Here is a 20,966-nt window from a genome sequence, read left to right on the forward strand (position 1 = left end):
CCTTTGGGGGGCCCAAAGGACCAGCAGGCTACCCCCTGCACCCTTCCCCCCCCCCCCCCGTTTTTTTTTTATATACTGTATGCGGGCAGTGGATGCGCTGCTGTCCCGTGTCCCCCTTTCAGCATTGCAGACTGGGGCACAGGAGCGCGGCACGTCGCTGAGCTGATAGCAGGATCCCCTGCACACAGCAGATTGGCGCACAGAAAAGCCGAAGCTGCGTGTGCTTCAACAGGAGACACTGCACAAGGAAGAGAAGAGCCGGGGCTGGGGCTGCATGTGCCTCTGACAGGAAGCGCTGCGTACGGGACGGAGAGCTGGAGGCAGCACACACAGTTTAGCAATGCACGGGAGAGTCCGTGCCTCTAGCTGGGGACTCTGCGCATGGGAAAGACGGGGCTGGCGCTGTTCTGAAGAAGTGCAGCTGAAAGGGTAGCTCCGCTGATGGCTGGTGAGTGGGGAGCACCAGGGAAATATGCCTGTCACATCCCTTTCAAGACCCTCATCTCCATCCTTTCCACATTCCTGCGGCCTTGCCTCCCCTCTACTCGCTCACCCCTTCTACCCCCAACATTCACTCCTCTCCACCCTGTTCCCACCTCCTCTATCTCCCCTGTTCTTTCCACCACTCCCTCCCTCTCTCTCCTGCTTTCTCTCCCCTACTGTACCTCTTCTTTCTCTCTTGTTCTCTTTCCTCCACCCCTTTTCTCTCCCCCTGCTCTTATCTTTCTCTCCCCACACCCCCTCTTTCCTTTCTTTCTTTCTTACTCCCCTGACCCTCTTTTTCTCTCACTTTCTAATACCCCCTCCATCTCACCTCTATCCTTATCTCTTTCTCCACCCTTCCCCTATCTCTCTCTTCCCTTCCTCTTCTTGACACCCTCTCAATTCGTCTCTCCTTCCTCTCCATTACATAATGAGGAGAGACAGGAAGCTCTCCATATTTCTCTCCCTTACACCCTCATTCACTCCCTGTCTGTCCATGACACCCTCTCTCGTGACAATGGTGGGAGTGGGGGGGCCCTTCCAAAATCTTGCTTCCTCAGAGTTCCCGCATTCAGAGACCCAAATAATGTAGCACAACATTAAACATACTTCCATGGTATTGCTATGGGAAGAGAACATCAGCCTCCGTTACTTGGCTGCACCTAGCTTTTTATCTTTACTCTGTACCATTAAGACAGTGTTGTTTGTTTACTAAGATGGGAGTTCTATTTCAGATGGGATGTTGCTATGGGCAACCAATCTTATCTTCTAGAAGGTGCTAAATAAATAAGTCGATTCTGATATGTTGCCCATAGCAACATCCCATCTTAGTAAATAAACCCCAGTGTCTTTAGCTAGCTGCAGCTAAGAGCATTGGAGAAGGAAGATGACAATTTACTTGCAAAGCTGCTGAGGAATGTTAGGGTAACACTTCTTCATATATCCAAATTGCAGGTTTGGGGTTTAGCAGTCGGCAATGTTAGAAACCATTTCCTTTAAGTGCTTAAAACATAAGCAGTTAAGAACACTGAATAAAACTATAAAATGCCAAAAAGGGACGGAACCATATCACCAGGGTCTGCAGGTGATTCTGTATATCAAGTTACCAAATCAAATGTTAGATTCACATGGTCCCTACAATGCAATTACATTTCTTACACCCAGTCATTATTTTATGATTATATTTAAGCACAGAAAAGAAACATTAATACCAAGTGCCATCACCGAGAGCCTGTAATGTTTGTGTGCGTGGCTCACTATGCATTCTCCTGCAGGAGTTTCCTCTGCTGCTATTGTGGTGGTGCAAGGGTTATGTAACCTGAGGCATAAGAATCCAATCCACACCTAGCAAGCTGCCAAGCCGCAGATTACTCCGTCTAAGTGAACACAGGGAAAATCCTAATCAAAGGGAACTCCGAACAGAAAAGGCATGTACTGCACAGGGTAAATCGGGATTTTTTTTTCTTCTCTCTCAGCACTTCGTAGATTAAAGAGGCCTGTGGGAGTTACCAGCCGGACAGAGAGAATAAATTATGTATTCATCCTATTTCTTTAGTTCAATAATGTTATTCATGGGCAGTAAATTATTAAAAAAAATTCCTGTCTCATGATGTCCCCTTATTTGCTTCTATTTCAATTTGTATCTGTATTATTTTCAATAAAAACAGAATTAAATAAACCAAATCCTTCCTTAGAAATATTCCACGTTCACATAGTAATAATGGGGACCCACTAACCAGCCATCTTAAGCCCCATCATTTTTCAGAGCTTTTTAAACAATGGATAATGATGTTGTGGGAATCATCAATCAGACTACAATAGTATCAGGTGAACTCAGTCTAGTCACACAGCAGTGTAGGAATCCTGAGCAATAGGATAATGACCCATATGCTGCTATTCATGCAGGACTGACAGCTTTTCATCTGGCTGCTGTGATTTGTAACAAACCCGGAGTTTACAGTCATTTATTGATTGATGCACAGTTCTGCTGAAAGCCATTAATCCAAATGTAGCACCTAATTACAAATGTTTGCCTTGTTATTGTTGAACACCACGCTAATAACAGAAATGGTTGGTGAGTTTACGTAGCTGGCTGTATCTACAGTGACTGCTTGCTGAAAAGTTGCACCGCTCGCAAGCACAATGTGCAATGGTAGTATAATTCCATAACAGATATGGACAGTTTCAGGAGGATCAATCAAAAACTATGTACTGTACTGATTGCAAATAACACATAGTATTATAAACGGTTATTTATAAGACCCCAAAAGGTGTACAAAGCACCATACAGCTTACAGACAGAAAAATGTGGTAGGGTAACAACTAATATAACTGTGGTAACCAACGATGCCAATTTCCCCTTTCCTGTTTCTCTGTCTCTCTAACTTATCTCTCTCTCTTTGCCCTCCATCCCCATTGTTCCCTCCATCTCTCTCCCACTTGCCTCAATCTATCCTTACTACATTACCACCCACACACCCAATCCACCTCCACCCCTTTTCTCTCTCTCTGTTACTATTACTTCTAATTTAGTGCAAACAGTGTATAGCTCAATCCATTGAATAGGCCAAAGTCATTGATACTATCAGTGGCAACTGGCTGAGGTTCTTCTCTGCTGGGGAAAAACTAAAGGGCCCTACCAAAAAGACACATTAGAATGACCGTCAATCATGCCGAATAGGGGTGTTTTTCCTTTGCATCAGACCAGCGGTGAATGCTTGTGCACGATACACAATGTAATGAATAACGGAACAATACCTTGTCCCTTCCTTCTTTAGACTGCACCGAGTTACAATATCCTCTGATTGGCCGTATACCACGTCCAACCAGAAGCAATTGAGGATACACACTAGACAATTTGTCCTTCCAATATGACAAATATTCCCAAAATTGTACTAGTGTGTACCCAGTCTGAGAAAAGGATAACGATCAATACACTCCATTCCAATCTCTCAATGAAGCTAAAAAAATATTTTTTTAAATGCTTCTATTAACCTCTATAGTCTGAGGGATAGATTAATACATGCAGGCCCAGTTTTTGTTGTTTATAGCAGTGGTTCCCAAACTGTGTGCCGTGGCTCCCTGGGGTGCCTCGGGACATATGCAGGGGTGCCGCGGGTTGGTGGTCCAGGACCAACTCAAATTATTATTGGTTAATTATTTAGGAGCAAAACCAGTGCTGGTGGCTGCCAATCATAGAATGTGTACAAACAGAAGCAAGTCCTGCCCTTTACCACATAACTGCCGCTAAGAATCGCATATAAACCCAATCTAATTAATTTTTTTGGACCTAGGGGTGCCGTGAATCAAAAAAGATTGGGAACCTCTGGTTTATAGGCTTCTGACAATAAAAGGTGTGTCGGTTAAAAAAATGTTACCCATTCCCATTTACTACAGCTGGTAATTAGAATGAGGAAAAAGTCTAGAAAAGCTAAATATGTATTAAATTGGTTAGAACGGACTGGGAAAGACACATGAATGGTACATAAACTCATATAAAGCATACAGTATATTTTAGGCCCTGAGATATTAGTATTATTTTGCCATGACCTAACATCTTTGTATAAAAATATATTTCTTTCAAAAACATCTATTTGTTATATAATTATGAAATATACAAAGTTACCACTTACCAAACACCAAGAATAAGAGCCAGCTCTTCTGCACACAAGTCAGGCATCTGGAACTGATCTGGATCTGCTAGCTTGATTTTATTGAGAACCGTATCATCCTGTAAGTCATGGTTCTGGGAAAAGTTCATAATGAAATCCGTAAATATAAAGCTTTAGGAATGATGCAAAATACAATCAGACTGGCTGCAGATAAAGTACAGTAGGTTAAGCAAGAGCAACTTGTACTACTCTTGCGGCTATGGAACAACAAATCCAAGCATGAAAAGAGAGATTGGACTCAGAGGCTAGCAGTACCTGATGGAACTTGTAGTTCCACAAAGGGAAGATTTTGCATAACTACATCATTATATACAAAAAAAAAGGTTGACTCAATGCAGAAAAAAGTTTATAATAATAAGCTTCCTCGTACCAATCATCATGCAGCACCTGGAGACTGAAGCAGAAAATGTGACTTTTACTCTGTGAAAGTTTCATGGAGTTGATCCCTGAAATGTTGAAGGAGTTAAAGTAACGTTTTCTACACCAATTTTCAGTCTCCGAGTGCCGCTTGTTATTTACTGTAGCTTGTTGTATTGGGTGGTTGGTACAACCACATGATGGCACTGAAGCAAGCCTTCCCTTGTGGAACCGTAGTGCCGAAATGAAGACAACACAACCTGTGTGGCAGTAAGTAACAACTATGTCACTGTACACTAACCATTATCTGAGAGAAAATGTTCATCTACTGCAGTGGTGTCAAACTCATGGCCATTCAGCTATTGTGGAACTACACATCCCAGTATGCCCTGCCACAGATTTTATATAATGGATTGCTAAAACTATGGCAGGGCATGCTAGGAGTTCCACAACAGCTGGAGGGCCAAATATTAGCAATTTTGGTAATGCTGGATTTCATCTCAATGTACCAAGTATAAAATTATTATTACATAGTGTTTTTGCTATATTTTTTTCGCTCCACTCATCTAATGGCACCAATGAGATTATCACTTTTTCAAACTACCCCGTGAACTTTTAAGTCAAACCTCATGCAGTTTACTTAAAAGTGAACCCCACTAACCTTTTATATACAGGGAAACAGGAGAGTGCGTATAGCCTATAAAATCCTCTGTTGGCCTTTATAATTACAGCTCAACTGGCTCATCTACAGGGGTGGCTCATCTACAGCACTGGAGCAGGGAGATGCTACTTTGGACCTCCTTGAAAAGACTAGCCTGAATTTTACCCTGTAGCAGTTTCTCCTGGCTTGGACAACACTTAATCGCTGTCCCCTTTGTTATAACAGGCATAAAAGTCTGGCTCACTGTGGCTAAAATTCTGTGAGAGATGGAGCTTGGATTCATGGTCCCCACTTTGGGGTAATATTGCTCTTTCTGAAATGTGTAAATTTGAGGGTAGCTTTGTGTGGTTATTCTCATCGTGTTGCTGTGGTTGGTCAGGTATGTCAGGATGGAATGCCCCACACCTTTGCTTATTTGTCCTCGAAAGTCCTTTCAGGTCCTCTGTATTTTCTTTTTTAAAGGTATTTACAGCTTAGACATGCTCTCTGTACAAAACAGGGGGCGTGTTGATTTACATTTTCTACATCGGTATGTACCTTGTGCGGCTGGAGGTCCAGGTCCCTGCCTTATTCGCTCTCTGTTGTCATATGAAAATACTAATGTTCTGTGCAATCTTAGATCTCACTGGGATGTGGAATTGTTGGGTGAGATTTAATAGGATGAGAGATTAAGAAAGTAAGAGATTTGGTAAGAAATCTCCAGTTTTTTTAAAGCGGCAATCATTTACACTGCAAAACCAGTTTGATATTGAAGTGTAAATGATTGCCGCTTTAAAAAAAACTGGAGAATTCTCACAAAATCTCTCACTTTCTGAATCTCTCATCCTATTAAATCGCACCCGTTATGTCCGATTAAAATTGGACAATATTCCAAGATCTCCCAGGGCTGCCACAGCATATGCTAGATATGAAAAAAAAACCACCCTACACAGAGTTAACTTGAGCCGGATAGGCTCTATGGTTTAAGAGACGTCTCTCCCTAAGTGTGCAGCCCACTCCATTGATTTCTGACATAAGCTCTGGACTTGTTCCCCTGTTGCTGTCTTCTGGTTTGGAATACGGATTTACGGGTGTGTCTTCATACATCTAAGTCTTTTTTTTGCATAAAAGCAGTACTTCTAGTCTTGCAATGCCAACTCTGTAGTGCCGGACATCTTTTTTTTTTTTGCAACTTTTTCCATTAAATTGCATTAATAACAAAATCGAGCAAACAGGATGCACAACAGGCTACTGCTAACTAAAATGATATGTGGCATGCCTATATTCTATTTGCGACTGCGGCTGTAACTGCATACAAAATACTGTTACAGTGTTTTCCTGAAAAACACTGTAATGCTCCATCTCTAATTTAGATAACTCATCATTTGTACAGCCTTCGTCTTGGCCTTAAGAACTTCCTTTCCTCTGCCTTAGAACTGTGTCTGAATAATCTTTTAACTCTGGAAGGGGTTTGAATTGCTAGAACATGGATGTCTCCTGCTTTTCCTTCCATTCCCCACTGGGTGGCCATGGTTAATGTTACGGTCTCCCATTAGTGTTTTATGTATTAGAAAAGAAAATTACCTCTGAAATTTGATACTCTTGTCATAAATTCCAGATATTAGGTTCTTCAAACCCCTTCTTCAGATCCTTCCTAGCATTCACACTAGGCTGTTTTAGAAGGGCGCAGCAACATACTAAATTTTTAAAAGGCAAACTGTGCCCTGCCCCTTTAGCAGCACCCTGTCCATGCCTTCATTATCGCCGCATGAACAGATGCCAGGGATGCAACCAACTGATGTCAATGAGGCCGTCCCCCACGAGTGAGGCTATTGCCCTGCCCTGATCCTAACGGGGTCAATAATTCCTAATCATAACTGTATGTAGTGTTTCCACCAGCCCATGTCTCTTAATGAGTCAGCACTGCTCACTGAATATACCCCATAAAGTAGATGGTGATAAAGAACCATTGTTACAAGCTGTATTTGAAAAATACCAATTAGGAACTTGTTGGTTAGTAGATTATCTCCATCCACTTCATCTCTAACTAAGGCTAAGTACTGTACATCTGTCCCTACATTTTTTAGAGGTTTAACTGGCAAAACACTATTCCTATAGTCTTGCCTCGCTATCCCCTCACAATATTTCTTTCAAACATTAGATACTGTGTTGAAAAATGTACAAACAATACCAAAAAATTATAATAAAAAAAAGGTCCTTTTATTTACAACTTACTCAGTATTGTTTTAGAACTGCAAACGCCAGCATGCCAATGTACAGATCTCAGGATTTAATTACGTTGGTCTCACAATTCGTGCCACATTTGGTATGCATTATAATTCTAAATTAAACTTGATAGTACAGTATAGTGTACCCACCCAATGCATATTTCCTGTTAAATAATACATAACACACTCATACTGAACCCTCCTATCAGTTGCACATGAAGCTTTGCATTTAGAAAGGAAACACAAAGACGAGACCACCTACTGTATTGCCTTTTTTATGAAACCCTGTGTATGGAAGTAGCTAATCAATTTTTATCATTAAACCCTTATGTGGTTGGCCCGGAAAACTTCGGGGCCGAACTGCGCTTCTGGTGCTTTCGACCCCAGAAGATTTCTGGGCTACATAAATTTTTGATCCCCTGGGGACTGCCAGTGCTGTTCGCTGCACCTGGGGACCCGCATAATGCATTACACGCATAGGCCCTGGAAACCTATTGGCAGGGGGCAGGCTTAATTTAAGGAAAGCAGCACTGATGCTGGGGATTACCGCTGGTGACCAGTGCTGGCGATCCCCCCTCTGTGATTCTCTGCTGTACCCCCCCCCTCCCCCAAATCACCCATAACCATTTAAAAGTAACCTTCCGAGAGGTGTTTTACTTTGTTAAATCCACCATTGAAGAGGTAAGTAACATTCTAAACTTCAACTAATTAATCAAGATGCCTTTGCTGTTTTTAACACTCGCTAAAAAGTTATGAATGTTGTTTGGCCTTGAACCCACACTGGCATGCATTGTACAACCGGAGACATGATTTCTTCCCATTTTAATAGAACATGAATATGAGAGAAATATCCTTTTGTCATAGAAACAAATATTCGACGGCAAATAATAACCACTTAGCCCATCTAGTCTGCCCCTTTTTAAATAATAACCACTTAGCCCATCTAGTCTGCCCCTTTTTTAACCATATTGTTACCCAAAACCCTATTTGATCAGTATTTCTGTGTAAGGATATCCTGATGTCTATCCCATGCATGTTTATATTGCTCTACAATCTCAGCCTCTGCTACCTCTGATGGGAGGCAATTCCACTTGTCTACAGTACTTCAGGCATTTTCAACCTGGGTCCTCAAGGCACACTAACAGTGCAGGTTTTATGGATCTCCAGGCTTCAGCACAGATAGTTCACTCAAAATAATTAAGTCACCTGTGCTTGAACATGGCTATCAGTAACACCAGAACTGTTATAGCGTGCCTTGAGGACCAAGGTTGGGAATTCCGGGTCTAATCGATTATGACTCATAATTAATAGGCCATAGCAGCACATATAGCATTGCACCACCAACAACCTATTTGTGAAAAAGTCAAAATGAAAAATGGAAAAGGAGTCGAGGAAAACAGACAGCAGTGTGGTGGTGAAAGGGTTAATGAAGATGGAAGCACAGACAGTTTTTCCCCCTACCTTGGGCAAGCTCTCTACAGGGCTTGGATGAGGTGTCAGTCCATTGCGTAAGAAGGAATCTCCTTCCCTTTGCACATCAATGATAAGTTGAGCCAAGTCATTTTCCTGAAACCGCGTCCGTTTTCCCAGAGCACCTGCAGGAAATGAAGACACTATTCAATTTACTGGCTGTCAGGGAACACTCCAAGCTCTCGGCTTCTTCGTTTTCTTTTTTTTGTTTTGTTTTGCAGAACAGGAGAAAAGCAAATGTTGCCATTGAGACATTTAACCCTTGTGACATGGAAAGGAGACTCAAGGGAGCCTGCATGTAAGACATTGCTGGTGGCTACCTCTGTTACTAAGTCACTCTGCAGCAATGTAATGCTTATAGCGCTCGCACCTAATAATTCTGCGGGGACTCTCCCACACAGCACAATGAGAGCACGAGACCAGATAGAGCTTTGTTCCAGAGATGTCATACTTGGAAAATAATCCCAAATTTATCATGTTATTAGTATTTGTTATTTTGAGACTGGCTTTTTCTTTTGAAATAAAGCTCTTATACCGATGTCCTCGGTCATGTGCACAGGCTGATATTAGCTCTGTGCAGGCTTTATAGTCAGGATGCAGATGGAAATAAAGGTAGCTTATAGGATTCTTTATGTAATGTGTGTTACTGTAAGCTCAGCAATCATGCAGCTTGTACTCTTCTACACCCTGCGATATTATGTGTTCCTGAACAGCCTAATACATTTATCTACATAGGATATACAAGTGTTAATGCAAACCTATATATACACACATGTAATATAAACACTCCTGCTAGAGTGACATCACATACACAGACATGATTACCAATATATAAAAAATAATAACAATAATAAAATGTCTTGCAGTCATCCAGTAGAGAGAAGAACCAGAGCAATTTGTTGTACGGCAGCTGTACGTCAATGCCAGGCAAGCCTAAATCTTTTTAAAAATCATATGGCAGATATTCGCGCTGACATGGCAAAGCCCTTACCCATTTCTCATTCTTTAATAAAGTCTATAAATTTTAATCTAGCTACGGTATATTAGAAAAGCAATAAACATAATGTGCATGCTCTGCAGATTGTGTTATGTCTCAGCTAATTATTGTCACACAGGTGCAAATTTCTTTAGACAGGGATATGTAAAGCCGCAACATCACCAGGAACATGTGACAGGTCACATGACTTGTTCTAGAAATATTTGGCTTGATGATAAAGGGAATCATTTTTAAGTTAGTTATGTATACTACAATAGCAAACATGTTTATGAGTAATGATCTTACGGGCCTCTGATACCTGGTTTTCTTCTAATTCTGCCGTCTGTATTTGTATAATTGGAATGGTCAATGATACATTTATTATAGTATGTTACTTGCAAGGCTAACCTATTCTCTAGGAAAGTTTTAACAAGTCAGCTTGCAGAGCTAATTCACTGTCATTTGTTTCTTCTCTCACAGCAATAAATGTACGAAACCTTGAAAAGTGATAAAGTAGAGAATCATAAGGTACCAGGTAATCAGCTCCTAATTCCTAACTGGTACCAGGTAATCAGCTCCTAACTGGCATGGGTGTTCCCCTGGAAACGCTGGTTTGGCACTCCCTGCTCTCGGAGGGGCGGGTGCTCGGCCAGGTGATGTTAAGCAAAAATCGGCCGCTGCTTAGTGAGCGGTACTGAATTAGGCCCCTAGTTATGTGCATATTACACTACTTTGCCCTTTTTTTCTAAGAGTAGTTTATTATGATCACCTTTTATTTATGAGTTAAGATAAAACTTTGCCACACAAGAAAATGATCATTTCAAATAAAAAAACATGCATAAAAACAGCAGTGAAGAAAGGGCAAACATGAGACAGAGGGGTCTAAACTTACAAAACCTGACAGAGATAAAGTGGACAGAGTTTACGTACCAGCCAATTAGCTCCTACCTGTCATGTTACAGGTTGTGTTTGAAAAATGCCAAGAGCTTGTTGGTTGGTACTTTATCTTTGCCCAAGGCTTAGAACATAGATCCCAGAGGGGAGAAAAAACGATCCCTACTGTTAAGTTGTGACATCAAAAACCACAGGAAAAGAAGCTATAGGTAAGGGATAGTGGCTAGTAGTGCTTACAGGAAGTAGTATAAGGTGAGGCGGAGTAGGCTATGTGCTTGAAATATGGGGTAGTAAATTCCATAAGACATGAAATAGTAGTCAGTAAAAGTCACATTTGTAGCAATCATTTACATATGCTGGAAATAGCTGAAGTACGTACTGTATATACACATTAATGAAAAAAGTGAAAATAATGCACCAGTTATGAATGTTTCACAACTTGAAATGTTGGACATTATGTAGAGTAATTCCTGTGTAATATAATGGTTACTGCATGTGGAATTCACAAGTTTTTCAAAAATAAACAGGATAATGTCAAATCCTTTTCCAATTAAAGCTGAACGGATGAGCAGGTACTGTATGAGGAGGATAGTGATGTGCTAATTTGAAAGATCAGGCTCTTTGTCTTCTATTGTGTATTCCGTGTCATCCTTCTAAGAATGCTTCTTTATAGCATACTCCCTTAAGATCATAGGTATTGTTCTAAAATGGAAAAGGTGTGAAAATAATATAATTGGTGAGCAATTTTATCCAAGAGCAGGAATGACAAATGTACCACATGTAATTGGCCAAATGGCTCAAAAGACAAAAGTGAAAATGACAAAACTGGGATAAATATGTTCCGTCGCAGTGATAGATTGGCAAGAAGTAGTTATATCTTCCTAAGACACCCTAGTTCCTTCATTACAAAGCTGGAAAATATATTTTTTAGAGCTTTTATGTACAAAAATGTACAATGTTGAAACCTTACCTAGATGTCAGCCATTAGTTTCTCTTACTGCTGCATGGATGCAATGACTTTCTTTAGCCTTTTCAGAGGTGTGTAATTACATTTTTGCATTTAAACCACTTGGATATATACAATCCTGGTCAATATTTCCTATAGTCAAAAATACCTATTCAATTCCAGCAGTATTAGCCAATCCACAGCATGAAAGTGAAGTTGATCTATTTAGGCGAATACTGCCGGTATTTCTGACTTTCAGAAATATCTGCAGTTATTAAATACCCCTCATCCCCTTTAGGGGGTATTCAATCATTGCTGTTTTTTTCTCTAGTTAAAAAATGGCAATAACTCACAGATCAGTAGTTAATCATGGATGTTTTTTGCAAAAAATTTTGGTACTTATGTATTATCTGGGCTCCCATGTTAAATACACCCCATTTTTTCATACCCCTACTATCCAAATACGCATGGAGTTGATTTTATATAGTGTGGCGAGCGCAGCGAGCCACCGTGCCCGAAGCGTGGCGAGCGCAGCGAGCCCCGCGAGGGGAGGCGGTCTCATAAGAAAAACGGGAGCCCAGATATTACATAAGTACCAAAATTTTAGTACATTTTCGCCTATGGCGTTTCCCTCTTTTTATTTGTCAAAACTAATGCAAAAACAGGTGAAAAGGGCCTCAAAATCGCCAAAACATGCGGATCCACGGCTTTTTTGCATATCCATGTTTTCGTCTGTCTAATTTTTTGCCCAGTTAAAAAATCAGCACAGAGATTGAACAGGGTGATTCTAATTTGCCCTAAATATCCGGCACTGATTGAAGACCCACCTACTGACATTTCTGAAGGTTGAATTCATGTCGCTTTAGGTGGAAACAGATGATTCTTCAACAAACTAGCAGCCGTTTTTACCAATGCAGATTTGGCTTTTCAGAGCCAAATCTGAGACAAAAAGATGGCAGTGGAAATCTAATTTTCGACCAAACCGGACTGCAGCAGAGTGTCGCACCTGGGGATACCAACCCCCAAATCCAAATCTATACAACACACAAGCGGTGGACACAATTGCGCTGTCTGGCTACTGAGGATGTATAATTCACTCCTCTTTCAATCAGGTATAGTTCCTTCACGAATACCCATCCACAGCGGGAAAAAGATGAGAGAAAAGGTATGGTCAGTGGTTGGTATATCACGATCAAAACATGGATCCCCAGATGAATCCCTTCTTACTGACCTGCAGTACAGGCCTTATGTGCCTATAAATGTATCTTTTATGGCGCTCAGTTTCTTTCTCCAAATATTTCTGTAAGCCCCAGGAAAACACCAGCCCCTTTAAATGATGCTCACCTTAGGGACATGCCCTATTTTCACCAAAAGGTATCTTTAAATCCTGGTTTGGAAATAGGATAATACTCCAGTCGTTGTAATTGAAAAGCAGGTATATTTATTCCAAAGTCCATTCACCATAAAAAGATTTAAAAAAAATTTAACAGTAGATACAAAAAATCAGGTTTCCCAGCATTACTTCACCTCTGACACCACCACACGCCCCGGGATTTGAGGGGGGAATAAATGTCCTTCTGATGGAAAGCTGGAATCGGACAACAGATGGTCTGTAAGGCTGGTCACCTGGATCCACAAACTACCAACGCGTTTCGGACCTGTACCTTGAAAAAGGACCAATACAGGTCCAAAACGCGTTGGTGGTTTGTGGAGCCAGGTGACCAGCATTACAGACCCTCTGTTGTCCGATTCCAGCTTTCCATCAGAAGGACATTTATTCCCCCCCCCTCCTCGTCAGAGGTGTAGTAGTGCTGGGAAACCTGATTTTGTGTATATACTTTAAAAAAAAATTAATCTTTTTATAGTGAATGGACTTTGACTGGAGTATTATCCTATTGCCAAACAAGGATTAAAAGATACATTTTGGTGAAAATAGGGCATGTCCCTAAAGTGAGCATCATTTAAAGGGGCTGGTGTTTTCCTGGGGCTTACAGAAATATTTGGAGAAAGAAACTGAGAGCCATAAAACATACCTTTATAGTCACATAATGTACTACAGGTCAGTAAGAAGGGATTCATCTGGGGATCCATGTTTTGATTGTGATATACCAACCACTGACCATACCTTTTCTCTCATCTTTTTCCCGCTGTGGATGGGTATTCGTGAAGGAACTATACCTGAATGAAAGAGGAGTGAATTAAACATCCTCAGTAGCCAGACAGCGCAATTGTGTCCACCGCTTGTGTGTTGTGTAGAGCCAAATCTGAAGCCGCGAGTCCCAGGCAGAAACTGCCGGAATTGAATAAGTTCCGGCCAGTATTTCCAACTAACGGAAAAATCAGCCAGGACTGAATAACCCCCTTGGTGGCATAGAACTATATTATTGCCAAATATACTCTCGTACATAACTGATATGGCTATAACAGTGCCATACATATCTTTTTCTGTAAAGAGAAATTGCTCATATAGTAAACTCTCTTTAGTGGACTAATTTTGACATCACAGAAAATTACAAGCAATACAATAAGGATTCCTTAGGGACAGTTTGTTTCAGCTCCTCCAGCTCCAGTGCAGACTTTTATTAATTGGCAAACAAGATAGAGCCTCGATGGAACTTGTACAGAAAGACTTTTGAATAAAAAGGATGCAGCCATCCCATGTTGATGCCCTTTTACCAGGATGTCAAAAATATTATACAATTTAGGAAGATCGTACATAAATTCTGAGCACAATAAATCACCCATTTGTCCACCACATAAGATTGCTTAGGAATTTTGAGATGGTACCACAAACACCAGGGGTGACATTCTATGGGATGAGATAAATAGACTTTTGCGATTTTTTTCGCAAAAACGACCGAAATCGCATTTTTTTCCATTTTCAGGGTGCAGGGTTCTGGTGTTAAAAAAAAAAAAAAAACGAGCGCGGGGTCCCCCGCCCGAGCATAACCAGCCCCGGGCTCATTAAGCCGGTGCTGGTGACATAAAATCAGGGTCTCCGACAAATAGGGGTCCCCTTGATTTAATGAAACCAGCACCAGGATCAAGTTCCGGCGCTGGTTCCCAAAATACGGGGGACAAAATGACTAGGAGTCCCCCGTATTTTAAGAACCAGCACCAGACCCAACCAGCCAGCAGGGTAATGCCACAGCCGGGGGACACTTATTATATAAGGTCCCGCGGCCAAAGCATTAACCCCCTGGCTGGTCAGCATGGGCAGGGGTCCTGGGGAAGTGGGGACCCCCCCAAAAAAGGGGTCCCCCCCCTCCAGGACTTACCAGCCCATGCTGAAAGTCTGGGGCTGTCCCCGATGCCCCTGGGCGGTGGGCATCGGGCTGATGTAAAGTGTAAAAAAAAGAATATAAACTATTGTTTTCTACTGTAGAACTAGGAGTCCCAGCAAGCCTACCCCGCATGCTGGGACTTGGAGAACCACAAGTCCCAGCATGCGGGGCATTAAAGGGCCCGCTGGCACTTGTAGTTCTACAGTACAAAAAATAGTGAAATAAAACACACTGACACCCTGAAAAATAAAAGTTTAATACACACATAACACACACACTGATACTTACCTACCTTGAGCCCGTAGGTCGGTCCCTGGATCCTGGGTCCGGGCTCCAGGGCAGAAGAGTCCGGTTCCGGGGCCTTGGTCCTGGTTCCGGGGCTGGTCCTGGGTTCCGGGGCTCCTGGGCTGAAGAATCCGGGGTCCAGGATCCGAAGTAGTCCACAGGGGTACCTGAGGAAGGAAATCCTACTCACCTGGTCCCCGGCGACGACATCGACATCCTCTCCGGCAGACGCGCTGCTCCTGGCTGGTACCCGCTCTCGGACTGAAGAGGCGCAGAGATGTTTCATCTTCCGCGCCTCTTCTCAGAATGATTCCATTGGCCGCCTAGCGGCCAATCAGGAGCCGAGAAAGTTGGCTCCTGATTGGCCGCCAATAGAATCATCTGGAGGAGAGGCGCGGAAGATGAAAATCTCTGCGCTTCTTCAGTCCGAGAGCGGGTACCAGCCGGGAGCAGCGCGTCTGCCGGAGAGGATGCCGATGTCGTCGCCGGGGACCAGGTGAGTAGGATTTCCTTCCCCAGGTACCCCTGTGGACTACTTCGGATCCTGGACCCCGGATTCTTCAGCCCAGGAGCCCCGGAACCCCGGACCAGCCCCGGAACCAGGACCAATGGTTCAATGAGCCCGGGGCTGGTTATGCTCGGGCGGGGGACCCCGCGCTCTTTTTTTATTTTAATTTGCGATTTCCTGCAAACGTGCGATTTTCAGACATGAAAATCGCACATTTTCAGGACTAAAGACATCGCACCACCTCGCACCTATTCGCACTATTTAAAAAGGGCGAAGTGGTGCGATAAAAAAAATGCGCATTTATCTCATCCCATAGAATGTCACCCCAGGTATCAGCCCAACTCTGTATTATTTTATCTGAGGAACATAGCCAAAATCAAGCACTTAATACCCTCCAGAGATCTAACTAGAGATGTGTCCTGCTATAGGGGTTATTCAGACCTGATGCAGCCCTGCGATTTTGCAAGGAAGACCATTATCGAATGGCTGCACATGTGTACGGTTCGTAGAACGCATGCGCAAGGCTATTCAGCTAAAAAATTCATAGTCTTTTCTGATCCCTAGCCATACTAAGTTGACTGACAGGAAGCCAGCATTTGGGGGTGGTAACCGCCTGTTTTTTCAAGAGTGTCAGGGAAATGGCAGTCGTTCTCAAGCGTTTTCTGGGAGGGTGTGTGACTTTCCACTCTCGGCTAGATCAGCCTATTTCTACATGAAGAGTAGGCTCTGGGTTCCATGCAGACTGGGAAAGCCATTCGCAGCCTTGCACAGGGCGAGTTTTCACTGAGCAGAGATCAGGTCGGAATAACCCCCATAACCTTGCAGTGTTTGCTCCCCCAATACTATTCTGCGGGAGGCTGTTATCCATTGTTACCCCCAGCCTCAATGAAAGTAATGGACGCCTCTGGCGAAGTCAGAAGCCCCCCAGCCCCCAGACCTCACTGACTCTCCCCCCCCCCCCCCCCCCCAACACACCAATTCTCTCACAGGAAGATGGCGCCTATTTAACCCCCTGTGTCTCCCTTGTGCTACTGTACTGTCTCTGCTATACTGTGCTGTCTTGCTCTATTGTTACATACCTGGCTGCTGCAACGACCAGTGGCGCCGCTGAATGGCTGCCTAGGCACTGTGTAGTTGGCAGGTATGTGTTCCCTATGTGATAAATGTACTGTCCCTGTTCATATTGCTACCTATAGGGCTGCTACAACGACCAGTGGCGCCATGGATGGCTGCCTAGGCGCTGTGCAGCTTGGCGGGTAGGTGCTCCCTTGTGATAACTGTACTGTCCCTGCTTATATTGTTACCCACCTGGCTGCTTCAAGGACCAGTGGCGCCGCTGATGGCTGCCTAGGCGCTGTGCAGCTTGGCGGGCATGTGGTTCCTGCATGTAATATCTTAATGTAATGTATGCAATGTTGCCCCCCCCCCCCCCCCCGCTTGATGCTGCACTGTAATCCACAAAAAATTCCTAGTGTGCGCAAGCATACATGGCCAATAAAGTTGATTCTATTCTATTCTTCTATACTATTTACACGTAGCATAATTTACTAAGGCTGAAATGTATACGATTCCTATTTTTTCCGTTCGCATTTTCCAGTAATTCCAAAAATATACGAATGAATACACAATTGATAGAATATGTCCATAAATCACTATTGATTTCAATTGTATCGACAAATTTTACTCAAGTATTGTATTTTGGTTTACTTACGTATTTCAATCCTTTTACGTTCATATTTTTTAGAAATCCTTTTTTTCTGATTTTCAAATAGAACACGTTTTTGATAGGAGTTTCGAATCGAAACAAAATTGACCAGTCATCTGTGCTCAAGTGTACTGCCTATAAAAGGCCATAAAGCACAGAAATAACTTTCTATTGCCTTTCACAGCCATTCAGGGCCGCCACTAGTAATGTTGGGGCCCGGGACTGACCTTCAGCCCGGGCCCCCAGCGGCACCCCCCCCCCCCTCGTGCGTGCCGGAACACCACCCAACCCCCCCCGTGCGGCATCTTCTCCCCCCGTGACTCAGAGCACTCACTGCACAGTGCAGCCTGCAGAGCCCCTTTGTATCCTAGGCTCGGCGCTGTGCAGGCGGGTGGGGGATACTGAGCGGGTGCGGGGGGGTGGTGCCATGCCACTGCAGAGGCCGGGGCCAGGGGCAAACGCAGGATTTTCAGAAGGGGGTTTCCAGAGGGGCGGAGCAAAGCATGGAGATGGACACTTAGGTGACCCAGTATATGCCGGGTCAGTTAAAGTATTATAGATAGACCAAATGTATATAAATAATAATAAAATAAATAAATATATATATATATATATACACATATATATATATATATATATATATATATATATATATATATACACACACACAACTTCCAGGGTGGTAGAGGATGTTTAATATGCAGAGGAGGGGTGTATGGTGGAGTGGGCTAATTATTCATAATTTTCTGGTGGGAGGACAGCTTGCTTGACTGGGGACTAGGGGATCAGAGTTCAGGAGGCAGAGCAATCTGCCAACGAGTATATAAAACTACATACCAGGTGTGTGGAGCTGGAGCAGTAACCAGTTCCTCGAAGGCTGATATCTCTGAATCTCGGAACAGTAGAGACAAGCTTCTAGTGTCATTCAATGTACACATGGAAAGAGGGGGCCCTCAGCTTTCAGCCCACTGGGGGCCCAGGACAGCTGTACCCCTGGCACCCCCCTATCAGCGGCCCTGCAGCCATCGCAGCTTTTCAGTCAGGTCATTTTGGCATATGGGGCTGTGACATAGTGATGTACGGTCAGCAGCGCAGAAGACGACAATGGGAGGGTCACGAAACTGAGCATGATCAGCAAGTTTGCCAGGGGATACAGTCACTAGGTCGACAAGGGGAAGGTCAACATACATTAGTTCGACCGCTAAAGATCGACATGTGTTAAGGTCTACATGGGATTAGGTTGACAGGGACAATAGGTCGACATAAGTATTAGGTCAACATGGACAGTCAAAAGGTTGACATGGGGTTTTAACCTTTTTTAGCTGACAGGCGATATTTGATGCCCTACCATCCACTAGAGCAGGGCTGGGCAATTGCGGCCCTCCAGATGTTGATGAACTACACATCCCAGCATGCCTTGCATCAGTTTCAGCATGGACACATAGCAAAACTAATGCAAAGCATCCTGGGATGTGTAGTTCATCAACATCTAGAGGGCCGCAATTGCCCAGCCCTGCACTAGAGCGTGGCAGGAGAATAAAATAGTGCAGCACGGTACCGAACCTGAAGCATTGCGAGTGCAGTGAGCCATGCAAGGGGATGTGGTGCATTTTTTTAGTGTCCATGTCAACTGTGTCAACATTCGGGACAAAAAGTGAAAATCTCATGTCGACCCTGCCCATGTCGGCCTAATGCATGTGTCAACCTAATGACCCTGTCGACCAAACCCCATGTCAAAGTTCAAGATCTTGGTCAAAGGGACCCAGAGGCGGACGGAAACGTTGATCCTTTTCTGCCATGCTGTCTGATTAAATACCCTTAACACTGCAACGAAACCGGTGAGTGACTCCCTCTGTAAATTCTTATCAATATTGGTGCCATAAATTGGATTGTCACCCCAGCACAATATTCCCCCTCTGATGAAAGTGCAAGCCATATGGACTATATAGACAGACAGACAGACAGATAGATAGATAGATAGATAGATAGATAGATAGATAGATAGATAGATAGATAGATAGATAGATAGATAGATAGATAGATAGAGGTATAAGGAGTAAAACAAAGCTACTGAGATTGACAATGTTAAAACTGTGTTCTCCAACAGCACACAACAGCGAGACGAAAGTACCACTGCCATCAAGTAAAAGGTTATACTGTAGTGAAGAGCCCACTGACAGAATGGGAAATGTTACATTCAACTGATAATACAGTCACACAGAGTCAAGTCATTTGGAACGTTGGACATTTCACCAAAATTATGCTTTACTGCATGTTTTTAACTCTGTAAGAAACTTTGTAATAAACGAATCCCGTCAATGGATAAATACTATGTGATGTCAAAAGGCCTGACGCTGAAACGCTGGGTGAGGATGCGACAAATGACACAGATCATTTTAGAAAAGGATTAGATGACAAGATAAACATGTGTGAGGTAAAACATGGATAAGGTTAGTACAGTATTTCTCAATTGAGGCTTTCAGGATTAGAGCTGGTTCTAACATTACACCTGACGGATTGTTTCATCTGACCAAAGACTGTCAATTTTAATGTTTGATACAGACCTTTCCTCCATCAATTATATGTAATCAATTATAGTGATTTTAACATCAACTGCCTTAATGACTTCAGCGGTTAATTACAGATAGCTATTCGATTTTGGTTGTTGAAATATTCTTATGTAGGGTACACACCAGGACGACCTGCTCACGATGCACATCGTGAGCGGGTCGTCAGTGTCTCGTCCGACCCGCTCACGATGACGCGGGAGGGCACGACCCGCTCACGATGTGCACCGTGAGCGGGTCCGATCCGATGGCGACCCGCACCCGGTTGTATGGTCGTCATTGAGATCCTACCTGCAGCAGGTAGGATCTCAATAACGACCGACCGACCCGCGGGACCGCGCATCGGATCGGAATCGCTCCACACCAGCTCAGAAAAGGGCCCAATCAGCACACAATCTGCATCCAATTGATCGGAATCGGATCTAGATTGTGCTGATCGGGCCCTAGTCGTCCTGGTGTGTACCCAGCATTAGTGGTACAAGCCGTAACAATGTAGACTTCAGGTGCTATGTAGAAAATAAATCATGAAAACATGGAAATTAAACTTACTGTAACATGTAATCTGCTGCTTCAGTTCTCACACCCCTAACATTAGTTACAATGGATGCATGAAAGGAAAGCTACCAAAACATGCTTAATACTGGATGAGAGTGAGCTAAAATGAGGACAAATTGCAAGAAGAAGATAAACCCCCAAGCGTTCATTTGCATAAGATTTGAAGTTTGAGCTTTCCTATCTGTTCTCACTGATAAAAGGGGTGTGTTTTTGCTCATCTCGATATACGCTAAGGGCTGCACTTGTTTTTATGTTTATTGGGACCAATTTGGCCCAAGTCTTGGTCAATCAAATGCATTGGAAGCTATGAATTTGAAATATTGATTTGTGGATACCTAAATGCAAGGGAGATCTGATATTTATTTCATGATTAGGAAAGATATCACTATAGGTGATC

At 43.1% G+C, this 20,966-nt stretch overlaps 1 protein-coding gene across 2 annotated transcripts in view; it reads right to left on the reverse strand.

Annotated features, from left to right (window-relative positions):
* TTC27 (tetratricopeptide repeat domain 27) overlaps window positions 1-20,966 on the reverse strand; it is a 414,154-nt gene that overhangs the window by 249,992 nt on the left and 143,196 nt on the right. For both annotated transcript variants that reach the window (XM_083176116.1, XM_083176115.1), the window contains exons 8-9: window positions 8,841-8,974; window positions 4,116-4,228 (exon numbers count right to left, since the gene is read on the reverse strand). In XM_083176116.1, the coding sequence (XP_083032242.1) occupies window positions 4,116-4,228; window positions 8,841-8,974 (247 nt within the window). The remainder of the gene's footprint in view (window positions 1-4,115; window positions 4,229-8,840; window positions 8,975-20,966) is intronic.

Source organism: Crinia signifera, chromosome 3, assembly GCF_055691185.1.
Source record: "Crinia signifera chromosome 3, ASM5569118v1, whole genome shotgun sequence".
Taxonomy (NCBI): Eukaryota; Metazoa; Chordata; class Amphibia; order Anura; family Myobatrachidae; genus Crinia; species Crinia signifera.